We start from the raw sequence: 14,247 nt of genomic DNA on the forward strand, positions 1-14,247 counted from the left end.
TTATATTTTTAATCGTGCCCGTTTAGAAGGAAGCATCACCAAGGGATGTGGAACAGATATCATTAAGTTTTGTGTTGATTTTATTGACTCAATTAATTCGATTGGGGTTCCGATATCACGTCACGAGGGGAGGCTTCGAGGAAAGGGAACCCTTGGAAGGAAATCAAGTTTGAGCAATGATAGTGATTTGTTCTATAAAGCACACTTCACGGTTCTACAATAATCATCCTTTGTGGCTCCGTATATCGAGGAACACAAGCAGATTCTATTTTCCCAATACCCGATGAAATTCGATGCATGGGTTATATGTCATCACATGGATATTTTCCCCTCTTGGTTGCATCAACACCTTATGGGTAACTCTGCAATTCACGAACAACTCGCTTGGTTAGCTAGGGGACCTTCTAGCACAATCGTGAAATTCCAAGGTTATGAGATAAATGATTATACATTTTACACGAGAGTCCAAGACCAAAAAAGCACCAACCAAAATAGTAGTATTTGTATAGATGCCACAGACAGCAACGGGAGCAAGGACTCATATTATGGTTTCATACAAGAGATATGGGAACTCGAATACGAACCGCTAAACATCCCTCTGTTTTGTTGCCCATGGGTGAAGCTGACTGGAGGTGGCGTAACGAAAGATCAGTATGGAATGACAATAGGGAACCTAACCAAGACTGGATACAATGATGAACCATTCGTCCTTGCCAATGATGTGCATCAGGTTTTCTATGTGAAGGAATATGTCTAGCAAACCCAAAAAATAATTCAGAAGATAAAGAAAAACCATGGGAGCCAAAATGCCACAAAGTTCTTCTAAGTAAAAGAAAAATCGTGGGAGTCAAGAACAAAACAGACCAGTCAGATGATTATGATCATTTTGTTGGCATACCTCCATTTGCTGTCGAAGTTAACCCAAGCATCATGCTAGCCAAAGAAGAGGCTCCATACTTACGCGGCGATCATGACCAAGTAACTTTTGTGAAGATGTTTTTTAACATTATATTGTAATGCACTATATATGGTGCACCTTTATGTAATGCTCTATGGCTATCAGAACCTTTCAATTATATTGTAAAGCTCTATGGTGAACCTTTATGTAATGAATTATATATGATCATCCTTTATGTGTGTTATTAGCTCATCATCGATCAATATAAATAATGTTAACTTAACCACATACATCAATTGCATTTTTGCGCATTCAAATTATTTAATTGAAAAGTTTGTTGATCAATTGATGCATTAAAATAATTATTTTAGAAAATTAATAAACTAGTATAGAATAAATGATGGATTCAATTTTTTTTAAATATACTTGCTTATCTATTTTTGCATGTTCAAAATATGTAATTTTTTTATTTTTCTTGAATAATAGTAGTGCAAAACAACTTAAAACATATATAAATTAAAACTACAAAACCAATTGTAGCACTAGCGGTGTCGGTGTTTTATACCCGGTAACCTACCGAGTGGTATCCCGAGGTAGTAGATTGGTTGGTGGGTGATCGCCGGATCTGGAACTCGATGGTAAAAGCAAGGATACAAGACATGGATCTATACAGGTTTGGGCCGCCAGAGTAGCGTGATACCCTACGTCCTATTTGGGGTGTTGTATATTGTGCCCTGTACTTGGGTGTTGTTTGATGTTGAGGAATTGGTCCAATGTTGTGGTTCTATGAGGTCTTCACCTCTGTTGGTCTACCAATCTAGGTACCCTTGCCCTCCTCTACATACTCCAGGGGGCGGGATTACTAGTCGGTTATAAGGTAGGAGTCCTAGTAGGATTACATGGTATGAGTCCTAGTAGGATTACAGAGAAATCCTAGTAGGAGTTCGTCTTCTTCCTTCCTTACGGATGCTGAGGATCTACCCCCGACAAGCCCCCGAGCGCTTCATAGTCAAATGCAGTAGCCTTGAGTACTTTTCGGATCCTCGCCGAGTAGTTTTGGTGCTCTTCGAGTACTTTGCCTGGCTGAATCTTCAAAGTTCCTCAAAGCTGTCATGGGACTATGGTGTGCTCAAGCCCTTGATTATCTTAATTTTGTAATCTTCATCTTTGGAATGTGATATGGAGGGCGACGGAAGTCGCACTCCATATGGAGTAGCCCCCGAGCCTTAGGTTGAATCGAAGAATCAGGCTGAGTGTCAATAAAATCTTGAATCTTCTTTCTTCGTCTTGAAAAAAATCAACTGTTGGGTATAGCTTATCAGCCCCCGAGCCTTGAAATGATTAATTAATCAATCTGAGGGTCTTTAGTCTTCACATAAGTCATCATCCGAGTAGTTTTGCGACATCCAGTCCCCGAGCTTATGCACCAGGTGAGCCGTAGGAGCCACATCGAGTAGTTATTGGTGCTTAGCCCCTTAGTTTGAGAACTAGCAGAGCTACCGGAGGTATTCCAAGTAGTAATTGGCACTTAGCCCCGAGCCTGGGAGCTAGCAGAGCCATTATAGGTACGCTGAGTGTCCTAGAGAGTCATCGTCGAAACTTGACCTGAAAAAAGAAATGCATACATTATGTAGCATATTTGTAGAATGTGGAAATACCGCAATTTATTCAATGATGAATATAATGTAAATGTTGTGTGTGATGTTCTTGTTTCGGCCATATTTCTCCCCAGTAGTTAGCCTATTATGTTTAGGCTCTCAGTTCATGTTTAGCCATTTCCACTGCATATGAGATCTTTGTCTCATGTACGTGTATTGGCACTACTGCTAAGCAGATCTTTGTCTCGCGTCCTAGTGTTTAGGCATGACAGAAGATCCGAGGCTATCACGAATTAAGGCATGTTCTGCTCAAGGATATCGGTGACCGCTAAGAGAAGACATTTAAAATAAGTAGTCAGCATTGTGATAAAAAGAGAGCGCGATTGCGCTTAAAGTAGTCGTTGAGATTATTCTGCCTTTTGGAGAGGAGAGCGCATGTTGTGCGCATAGGATTTGTGCCTCGTTAGGGTATAGCTGTTGTGAACCTCCAGTATTTAGTGCATCAAATCTGTGGCTATTGCCTCCATAATTCGATGTACCAAACCTGTGGTGGAGCCTCCGAAACTCAATGCATTAAACCTATGGCAATAGCCTCCATAATTCGGTGTACCAAGCACATAGCTGTCGGTCAACATGCCCCAAGAATAATTGGCAAAATGTAGCTCTAGAGGGTAATTCCCATTGAGAGGCGTACACAAATAAATAGTCGGCACATTGCCCTGCATGCAGAAAACAAGTCGGAAAATTTATATAAAATAATTAAAAAAATGACTTAGCTTGATTCATGGACGATTGTCAATGAAGCCGTATCGATTGTTGATGAAGCCAACTAGTCGGAGTCGATTCCGACTAGTTGTTGATCACGTGGAACCCACCCTCGACTAGTTTTCTAGTCAAGATGAGTAGTCAAAGTAGATTGTCTTCGACTAGTTTTCTAGTCAACACGAGTAGTCGAAGTAGACCATCCTCGACTAGTTTTCTAGTCGAGATGAGTAGTCAAAGTACTCGTCGGCGACTTGATTATTTGCCTCAATCTGCACGTGATTTGATCGATGAGCTGTATGAAGCAGCTTGCGGTGGAAACCGACTCGGTCTTCGATTGGAAGGCGGAGTGCATCAATTTTGTCTTGATGTAGATTTGTCTGCTCTCAACTCCGACTTGGTGACTTGGTTCTTGTTGAGTATATTGATCTTGATTATGAGGTCCTTCAAGCTCGCCCGATGATCTCGATGATCACCCCTACCTAGCGCCCTAGATGTCGGTGTTTTATACCTGTCAACCTACCGAGGGGTATCCCGAGGTAGTAGATTGGTTGGTGGGGGATCGCCAGACCTGGAACTCGAAGGTAAAAGTGAGGACATAAAACACAGATTTATATAGGTTTGGGCCGCCAGAGTAGCGTAATGCCCTACGTCCTGTTTAGGGTGTTGTATATTATGCACTACGCTTGGGTGTTGTTTGGTGTTGAGGATTTGGTCCTCTCTTGTGGTTCTATGAGGTCTTCGCCTCTGTTGGTCTACCGATCTAGGTTCCCCTGCCCTCCTTTATATACTCCAGGGGGCGGGATTACTAGTCGGTTACAAGGTAGGAGTTCTAGTAGGATTACATGGTATGAGTCCTATTAGGATTACAAAGGAATCCTAGTAGGAGTTCGTCTTCTTCCTTCCATACGGATACTGGGGATCTATCCCCGACAAGTGGGAAGCGAAAAGGAGGGATCTTTAGTCCCGGTTGGTAATACCTTTTTCGTCTCCCACGCTTAAAGCCCCCTTTAGTCCCGATTGGTATTGACTAAAGGACACTCCTTTAGTTCCGGTTAGTAATACCACCCAGGACTAAACACCCTTTAGTCCTGGGTGGTATTACTAACCGGGACTAAAGGTAGGTGGTGTAAATATCCCGGCCCTCCCCCTCATCGGGACTCCGTCATCTCCACACCCCGGTGCCCCTTCGCCTCCACGCCCGGCTCCATGGCGCGGTGCCCTCCCGGCTCGACGCCCTCCTCCTCCCCTAGCCCACCGGCTTCTCCGCTGTCGCACGGCGCTGTGCGTCGAGCGCCTGGACACCGGTGCCACTGCAGCAGCGCCGCCGTCCACTGTCGCTCGGCCCCCTCCTCGACGTCGGGTCCCCTATGTCGCCGTCCACCGACGCCCAGCCTCCTGCGCCGCTGTCCGCCTCCGTCCCGACCCTCTGCGCCTCTGTCCTGACCCCTGCGCCGCCGTATGGTACATGCGGCGCGGTGCCACAAGCGCTGACGCAAGTCCCCGGCTTGCTGACATAAGCCGGGTTTTCTTATTAGAAAATTAGTAGAAATTAGAATACATGATTAGGAAATCAGTAGATTAAATTCATAAATTAGTAGAAATTTGTATAAATGCTTAGGAAATTATTAGATTAAATTAGGAAATTAGTATAAGTGCTTAGGAAATTAGTATAAATTAGTATAATTTAGTAGAAATTAGTATAATTTATTAGAAATTAGTATAATTTAGTAGATGAGTCGAAATGCTTAGGAAATTAGTATAAATCCATATGGAAATTACAGAAAATTAGTATAAATGCATAGGAAGTTATAGAAACTTAGTATAATGTATGGTTTCATGTGTATTTCTTTCATGTAAATTATTTCATGTAAGTTTCATGTAATAAATTGTACAGGTTTTATTGTATATATTATTCCATGTATACATATTTATAATGTCATGTAATAAATTGTACAAGTGTATATTTTCAATCATGTGTTTATTTACTAGATTGTCATTTTTCTTTTCCTACTAGCCAAGAGTTGATTTATTCTACGAGCAGTTAGGATAAGTTTTGTATAAGTTTCATTTATTTCATGGTTGTTCTACGATTTCATGTATATATAATTATTGTACTACTTGATACAATTTTTAATTTAATATATCTATGATTACATGTGTGTATAACTAATGTCATTATTAGTTGATATGGGAGACGAAGAGGATGAAAGGTATATAATGGAGCAAATTATTGCTGGCGGTATTGGCTCAAACGTTCCAAGAACCTACACCGAGGATGAGGGTAGCCAGGCGGACATGTTCCTCAACATGTCGTGATGGCAATGATGAGCATGAGCATGGCGTTGATGACAATGCGGAACAAGACATTACCGTGATAGAAGGTTTCGGCGAGGTATATATCATTTTTATTATTTTACCCCATGAATAACTTCATGTTCATTATTACTATATACTAATTAACGAATCTTGAACTTTTAGCTCTTTGGATCGATGAAGCGAAAGAAGCCGTGAGGTCATACAAAGATAATGGAGGGATGGCTTCACATCACCGAAGTGATAGAAGAGGGCCAGCCAATTGCTCCTGAAAAAGTTGCTAGAATGTTCGTGAGACAATGCGGGGATGTTGTAAGGGACAACGTGCCCATCAACATTCGAGAATGGAAGTCCAATTAAAAAGATGATCCATACATGCTCCCGCAGACATAGAAAGATATGTTGTGGGCAGATGTCAAGAAACACTGCACACTTCTTGATGGCGTCGATGAAAAAGTTGTGAAAGACTGGACGCTCAAGAAGATGGCAACCCAATTGCAGACTTTCAAGAAGAATCTAGATACCAACTATATCAAGAAGGGCCGAACTACAGATTTTAATGACTGGCCAAAGTTAAGAGATCACTGGAACTCCTTTATGGAATACAAGAGGAGTGAAGATAGTGCGAACAAGATTCGTGTCAACTCAGGCAATGCCCAGAAGAAGGAGTACCATCATCGTCTAGGGCAAGGTGGTTACTGGAGTGCAATTCCCAGATGGAGAACGATGGAACAAGACCTCATCAATTGAGGTATCGTACCAGCAACTATTGACTAGCCCGATTGATCGAAGAATTGGTATTACGCTCATAGAGGCACTGTTAGCTCTAAGGATGGGACACTTGTTTTCAATGAAACAATACGTGAGAAGGCCCTCAGGCTTATAAAAAACATTGAAAATTCTAAAGCAGGAAAGTTCAAACCTGATAGAGAGAATGATGAGCAGGACAACCAATGGTACCCTATGGATGACATCACTTAGTGCACTTCATGTGAGCTGTACAGACTATTTGGCAACCTCACTATTAAGGTACACATATATATAATATATATACAATTATCTCAATTGATCCACGCCTCGAGAGTTTAATAACTTCTTTATTTCTCCTATATGTATAGGTGGAGTACGGAAGTGATTTACCAATCCTACCAGGACAGACAAGCCATGGCATGGCGATTCCACCCGGCTACTCCACCATTGGGGTGGAGCAGATTTGTGATAGTAAATATGAAGGTCTAGAGCTCGACCTCCCGGGAGGTGACGGGGAAAGGACACTAGGGGATGCACTTCACGGTATCATTTTATGGCGCAAACGTTACATCATCATCCCCGGTCAGGAGGCATCATTTCTTCCCATAGATCCCTAGCAGCCACAATCTCCTTAGAACTCAAGACCGTCATCTCCAACACATACACCTCCAGGACCATCGTCACAACCAAGGCCGTCGCATCCTGCTCGATCACCATCTAGCACCATCGAATCCTGCAGGCGGGAGCAACGATGACCAAAACACCCCTCCTCGATCACCTTCTGCGGTGCCGGGACTAAAGTCTGGTACGAGCAAGGAACCACAAACAACACCTCTCAAGAAGTCGTGACCACTGCCTTCCATGCCAAGGTAGCCAAAGGTAAAGGAACCGAGGAAGAAACAAAAGAAGTATGAACCTATTAAGAAGCTAGCAAGCGATATGACTCCTAAGGAATGCGAGGTAGTATCACAAGCATAGGTGAGGGAGTTCTTCAAAGCATGCGCTGAAAAAAGAAAAGCGAAGAAGCTGGAGCCAAAGCCAGTAGATCCAGAAAAATTAAAGTTTTTTTATTAGCATGCAAAAAGAAACTAAGGTGAAACTACTATCAAACTACGATCGCTCGTTACTTAAGTATTGGTAGAAGAAAAATCGAGGAGAGTCGTCGTCCAGTCATAATGTCCCCCAGCTCGGGGAGCAAAATCAGCTAGCAGATAAAGATGCTCAAGCTATAGCAGCTTTGCATTTAGAATAACAAATCAAGGTCATTCAGTTTATGGAAGAGACAGGTCTCTCATTTTTTGAAGTTCTAGGGCAAGCCAAACCGGCACCTCCAGAAAAGACTGTACCCAAATGGCCCTTTGAGTTGAGTTAGGCAAGCCTCTAGTCAGGCCTGAATTGGTACAGAAGCTCACAACTAAGATGTATGAATTCCATCAGTGGTACATGGAGCAGTCGGCCAATGACAAGCTCATGTTCGCTCTTCTTGTTAAACCGATTGATTTTTCGGTGAAGGTGAGAAACTATTGTGGTTGAAATTTAAAGATATTTATGAAGTGTACCATCAAGATGCCCTTGATGTCTCTCTTATCAGTGCATGGGTTCTGTAACTGTGTGTTTATTAGATGTTAATTTTTGCTTAGATCATTATTTTGTGTGTGTGTCGCCCCACTAACTTTGTCCTTAAATTTATGTAGGATGCAAATTTAGAGGTGCCGCCGTGCCGCCGAGAATCGTACTTCAATGTTGGCTTCATGGACCAAGCGCTTGTTAACCAACAGTAGATACAGGATCACCCAAAGGATACATTGGACCGAAAATATAAATTCTTGGAGCAACAGAATTACAAGCAATACATACTACTTCCTTTACAACTTTAAGTAAGTGTGGGTACAATCTATTTTTGTTTTCCTTTCCTTACCTAATTAATGTTAGTTAGTTCTAATATGAACATTTATGTACACAGTTTCCACTAGATTCTCCTTATAATTATGATTGATAAAAGCAATGTTATTGTGTTTGATTCATTGAGAAAACCAAAGGACGAGTACCAAGGCATTCAAGACATGCTTAACTTGTAATAGTTCTGGACCTTTATCTCTATGCAAAAGTTTGTTTCTAAATTTTCACCTAACATTGTATCATTCATTATTTTAATTCACAGCACATGTAAACGATTCCGTAACCGTGGTGATTCCAAAGAAAATACTTACATTCAGTACAACTTTTCCGGTATGTATGAAGTTTGCACATTTTGTACATTCTATAACACGAATATTTCATAACTTATTTTATTCCACTAAAGTGCTTCATACAGGAACAAGGAAATAATTTATGTGGATACTATATCTGTGAGCACATACACCATTTCGTGAGAGACAAGGTGCTATCGGACAATATAACTGTACGTAAAATAAACCTATTAGTTATTAATCGTTTTCTAGCTCCTTTTATTTAATTGTTGGTGTAACATTCACATATTTTCAAATTACAGATGTGGCGGATTCGCGAAGAACTCTTGGAGAAGGAAAGGCTTTTGGCAATCCAAGAAGCACTCATAGGATTTTTGGTGGACGAGGTGATAAATCCCAAAGAAGAATTTTATTACGATGGACATTTAGTAGCCGAACTGAGCAGATGGAAGGATCCTAAGAATTATGAGGACAAATGATTGTATAATGAAATATATATATATATATATACATACAATATGCATACAATACGAGTGTATATGTGTAAGTAGTGTACGCAAAGGATGTATATGTGTGTGTATATACTTATATATAAATACACTACTTCCACGTCTTAGGGATTGATGCCTTCTAAGATCAAATATCTACGATTATTCTGTAGCCATTAGTCTAAGTAACTAACTCAAAGTCATTGCCAGCAGACTTTGTTTTCTCTCTTTTGTGCTATGTTTTCTAGTTAAGAACATTATGTGCATGTGTCCGGTGCTTCGAAATCATTGTATTAGTGGACGAATTTTCCTTATAGTGCAGTATTTAGGAAAACAGATTCCATCTTTTCATTGAATATTTTTGGCTTAGGTAGATATATTTAAGGGGAAAAATCTATTATGGATTGTAGCTTATTGATCATCTTTTCAGTATAATATTTTTGGCTTAGATAGATAGATTTATTACTACTTAACTTATCTAGAATGATGTGACCTCATCATTTCTGTCATTTGCATGACCGCATCCTATGTATGTCATGCACGACCTATTCTTTCTAGGTCGTCGTTTTTATGTTGATCAAATTAGTTCGTACTATGATGCGATCAATCAAGTCCGGCATTAAATGGTAGTTCACGCGGATGCATCCATGTGAGCAATAGACTAGCATTGTTTGACAGAGTTCACATCTGCCGGGTGGATGCCTTCTCATAGCAAAGACTTGATGCAAGTCCTTGCTAGGCCATTGTACGTACTTTGTTTAGTCATACAAATAGTGACGCTTTGTCAACATATAGCAATAATATTTTACACCAGCAGGCACATATGGAGGGTACGTGATTAGGCGTTCATAGTTGTGGGTTTTGACATGGCTGAGTCCTCCAACGCAAACTACATATGTTTACAAAATCTAAAAAATGCATTATATTGTGATAGTAATTTAAATACAAATTTATGCATACATAGTCCATGTTTCAAATTAGACAATTTTAAATTTGCTGATAATCAAACATTTATATCTCCTCTAAAAACTTCACATATTTGTGACTGGAGAGAGTAATTAAGAAAAAAACTAGTTCTAGCTAGGTAGTAATTAGGCTATTCTCAATGGCAGTTGCATGGACAATAAATGAGGTGTCATGTAGACAATTGTGATGATATGGCACTTTATTTATGAGGTGAGAGAAGAAATTAATTTCATGGGATGAAACTATGCGTGCACAGTTTTCAAAATACTTGTGTCTGGCATGTAATCTTGGAAACAACAAAAGATGAAACAATCTATTGTGTAAGGTATTTCATCTATGAGCTTATGTGGCACTCTTGGAAACATGAACATGAAACTTTGCTTTGTTTTCCTATCGTTGATGCCAGCATTAACGGGAAATTAGTTACATGTTGACATCATTTTCTTGATCAACTAATTTCGGTGGCCAGCTGCAATCATAACAGATAAACTAAGGGTGTGCGTTAGAATCAAGCAATCATAGTAGCCAGCTTGATACTCGAGGGTCAAAACAGGAGCCTCTGAGAAAAACTGAGGGGTGAGAATGGCTACTTATTAGCCTTTCTAGTCAAGTCATTGTTTGAGCTTTGCCGAGTCTTCCGGGTCCATTTTCTTAAGGTTCTTGAAAAAATATTGCGTTGCGAGTATAACAAGTCATCCAAACTGCAAGATGGGCATTTGCTTCTATAGCACTGACGAATGTGTATATATACAGGGAGGACACATCCATCTGACTCAGATACAAGGTGTGCGCTCTCTGCTTTAATTACAAACTTGTTCTAGCTCCCTTCCTCCCTCCTTGCTTGCGTAGCAGCCAGCAAGCTGAGTAATGGCCTTCAGCGATGACGAGAAGCCTCCCAGTTCCAACACTGGTACAGTAGCCGCCCATCATTCCCGTAATTCTTTCTATGCAAGAACGAAAGAATTAAGAGTGATCAGAATAATCCATCGATGGTGGGTATGTGAACATAGTTTGATCGATTTCCATTTCCATGGCTGTGTACAGGGAGCACCAAGGGCCTGGTGACGATCAAGCCGGCCAAGTACTTCAAGGACGACGCGGCGCTGACGGCGGACACGGTGATCGCGGAGGTGGAGATCAACGCGACATCCTCCACCACGGTGAGGGAGGGGCTGGACCTTGTGGCCGTGCTCGACGTTAGCGGCAGCATGGGCAACACCAAGAATCCCGACAAGGCCAAGATCGAGAGCCTGAAGAAAGCCCTGACGTTCGTGATCATGAAGCTCACCCCCGTGGACCGCCTCTCCATCGTCACCTTCTCCACCGACGTGAAGCAGCGCACCCCGCTGCGCTCCATGACCCCGGCCGCCCAGAACGACCTCAAGGCCCTCGTCGACGGCCTCCAGGCCGGCGGCTGGACCAACATCCAGGCCGGCCTCCAGACCGGGCTGGACGTCATCGCCGGCCGCGTCCACACCAAGGCCCGCACCGCCAACATCTTCCTCATGTCCGACGGGAACCAGCAGCTCAGCCAGCACGACGTCGGCGGGAAGGTCGACGTCGACCCCGGCCACGTCGCCATCTACACGTTCGGCTTCGGCAAGGACACCAACCACCACCTGATGAGCGAGATCGCCAGGAAATCCCCCGGCGGGACCTTCAGCTCCGTGCCGGACGATTCCCAGGTGACCCTTCCCTTCTCGCAGATGCTGGCCGGGCTCCTCACCGTGGTGGCGCAGGACGTGGAGCTCACCCTGAGACCCAACCCCAAGCCGGACGAGGAGGAGTTGGAGACCATCGAGGTGGCCCCCGGCACCGACTACACGAGGATCCCGGAAGGCCCCTCGTCCGGCACGATCACCATCAAGTTCGGCACCCTCTTCGCCGGAGAAGGGCGCAAGGTCCTCATCACCCTTAACCTCAAGGACGTGACCAAGAAGGACGAGGATGGCAACGACGTCGAGATCGACGAGTACGACGCGACGCTAGCGGAAGCCCAGCACAGCTTCACCGCCCAGGGGAGGCCAAAGGATCCCCAGGTCCCGCAGGACATCCAGATCCGGCGCACCTCGACGCCATCCGAAGGCCCAGGTGCGAGCAGCAAGGCGAGGCAGGTGCAGGCCGAGATGGCCAGGCGGGACCACGCCGAGGCGATCAGGAAGGCGAGGGAGCTGGCGGACGCCGGCGAGCTCGAGGAGGCGAGGTACAAGCTGGTGGACGCACAGAACGCGCTGGAGGACATCGTGCTCGACCGCCTGGAGGACGGGCAGAAGCTGGTGAACTCGCTCCGGGCCGAGCTCGTGCAGCTGATCAAGTACATGGAGACGGAGAAGCTCTACAACGACAAGGGAAAGGCCTACGCCCTTGCCTCCGAAAGCTGCCACGGTCGCCAGCGCTACACCGCCAGGGGTGGCGACGACGAGGACGACGTGCGCCTCTTCGCCACGCCGCGGATGGACACCTACCGCGAGCAGGCCAAGAACTACGAGAAGAACCCCACCGCGCCGGTGCCCACCGCCGCCGAGGACGTCAAGCAGGAGGTCGCCGCCAACCCGCTCGCCGCCATCTCCACAGAACTCGCATACTACCTCCGCAACGCCATCCAGGCGCTGCAGGCCATCGAGAGGATTGTCAGCGCCCCAAGCGCCAAGCCAGCCACCCCGCTCTGATTTAATTATCCTGTGCGATCACGCGCGTCTCGTCGTTTAATTTCCTTTCCTTCTTATTCCGCCACATGTACGTGTCCAATAAGCGCGCTACACAGTGTGTCCAATAAGCCAACAACTTGTTTTTGTTTTATCAGTCCACATCATTGGAATTTACTGTAAGAAGAAACAGAATTGCTTCAACTGAACCTCAAAAACACTCGTCGAACATCATTTACAAACGTTTATCGAAGTGGGGTGCATGGTCGCCGCCAACCCGCTCGCTGCTTCCCGACACTTCACTTCACAGGACATCGTTTATCGAAAATGAGGTTTTAAAAATGACACAGGCTACAAACGTACCTGAGAAGTCTGGGAAATTATACTACTACATCTTTAATTTGGCTTTATCGACCAGCAAAAAATTGTCCTTCATGTGCTCGCGAGAAATCTGGCAAGTTCCCTCTTAGGTCAATGTCCTCACATCTTTGCAGTCATGAATCTAAGGTGTCCTAGAAAATAATTTAAAGCTAGGGTACCTCTAAATTTTACGATCTTCGGATGGTTATTTTTTTTTTCAAAATGCCATTTAACAAAAAAAAAACTGATCACAACGAATTGGCATGGTGATACCCATGTGCCCTCCATTTCCAGCTCGCCGGCATCTATGGTAAATCTTCCAGCTGGGGACACTCATCCCCACGTCGATTTCCTCAAAAAACAATTGAAGGTTCGTTCTGTACTGAGGTGCAAATAATGAATCACTTTCTTTATATATCTAAATTTGTGTGGAGTCTAACTGCTCATGTCTTGGGTGCAAATTGCCATCCAGGCTCTTTTGAGCAATTATGAACATGGATGGCTATATTATATATGGTCCTTCGGAACGGGAAACAGTTCCATATGGTGGGAGTTCCATGATTTTTTTGGCTTTATCGCACACAAGAGAAATGACGTATGATTGAGTGCTTGGCATGTTCTTTTATCTCATTACAAAATGTACGTCATTTAGCAGCATTTTGAAGTGCCTAAAAAGAACACAAAGATCCATACAAATAAGAGCTTTGTTACAATGCTTTTAAAGTACCAGTGGTACTTGCGGGTACTTTCCTTTCTTATCCTTCTTGCTAAAAAAGAACTAAATAGATTTACATATAATTAAAAGGGCATCATAGTAATTTCTTACTATTTTTGTACTTGGTCCTACCAAATTGGTACTTCTTACCGTTCAATTTCGTCGGATGGATGGCTGCACCTTAAAATTTCTCATTTGAAGGCGTTTTTTAAAATACAAAGACCCAAACGAATGGAATTTACTATGTTCATTAGAGAAAAAATAAATAGTAAGTTAAACACCACTGCCATTATATTATAGAAACAGTAAGCCCAAAATGCCCCTATAAAATTGCATACAAATGGCATTACAAAAATAGTAACCCATAAATATATCAGCATATGTCTTTAACCCATAAATGGCATCTGACAGCGACATTGTCTATGGTCATTGGTGAATATGATGGCCTCGATGGTAGTGCAAAGAATGCTAATAGTGGGACAAGCTACTCAAACAGACGTTATATATAGATTCAAGATAACGGAACAACAAACATCGTGCAGCCTCTAAGAAAAAAATAG

The 14,247-nt window shown here is 43.2% G+C and overlaps 1 protein-coding gene across 1 annotated transcript; it reads left to right on the forward strand.

Moving 5' to 3' along the window:
• The first annotated feature begins 10,693 nt into the window (after positions 1–10,693).
• On the forward strand, positions 10,694–12,830 carry LOC101778217. The gene is made up of 2 exons (XM_004960648.3): positions 10,694–10,877; positions 11,012–12,830. The coding sequence occupies exons 1-2, from the start codon at positions 10,835–10,837 to the stop codon at positions 12,634–12,636; spliced, it is 1,668 nt and encodes a 555-aa protein (XP_004960705.1). The 5' UTR covers positions 10,694–10,834; the 3' UTR covers positions 12,637–12,830.
• The last annotated feature ends 1,417 nt before the right edge of the window (positions 12,831–14,247 follow it).

The sequence above is a fragment of the Setaria italica genome, chromosome III (genome assembly GCF_000263155.2).
Source record: "Setaria italica strain Yugu1 chromosome III, Setaria_italica_v2.0, whole genome shotgun sequence".
Classification (NCBI taxonomy): Eukaryota; Viridiplantae; Streptophyta; class Magnoliopsida; order Poales; family Poaceae; genus Setaria; species Setaria italica.

What these genes read in the sequence shown, in the direction of transcription:
- LOC101778217 (XM_004960648.3), top strand. Translation starts at nt 10,835, where the DNA reads ATGGCCTTCAGCGATGACGAGAAGCCTCCCAGTTCCAACACTG. An exon ending in GCCTCCCAGTTCCAACACTG is followed by an intron (nt 10,878 to 11,011) that starts GTACAGTAGCCG and finishes GGCTGTGTACAG; the next exon opens with GGAGCACCAAGGGCCTGGTG.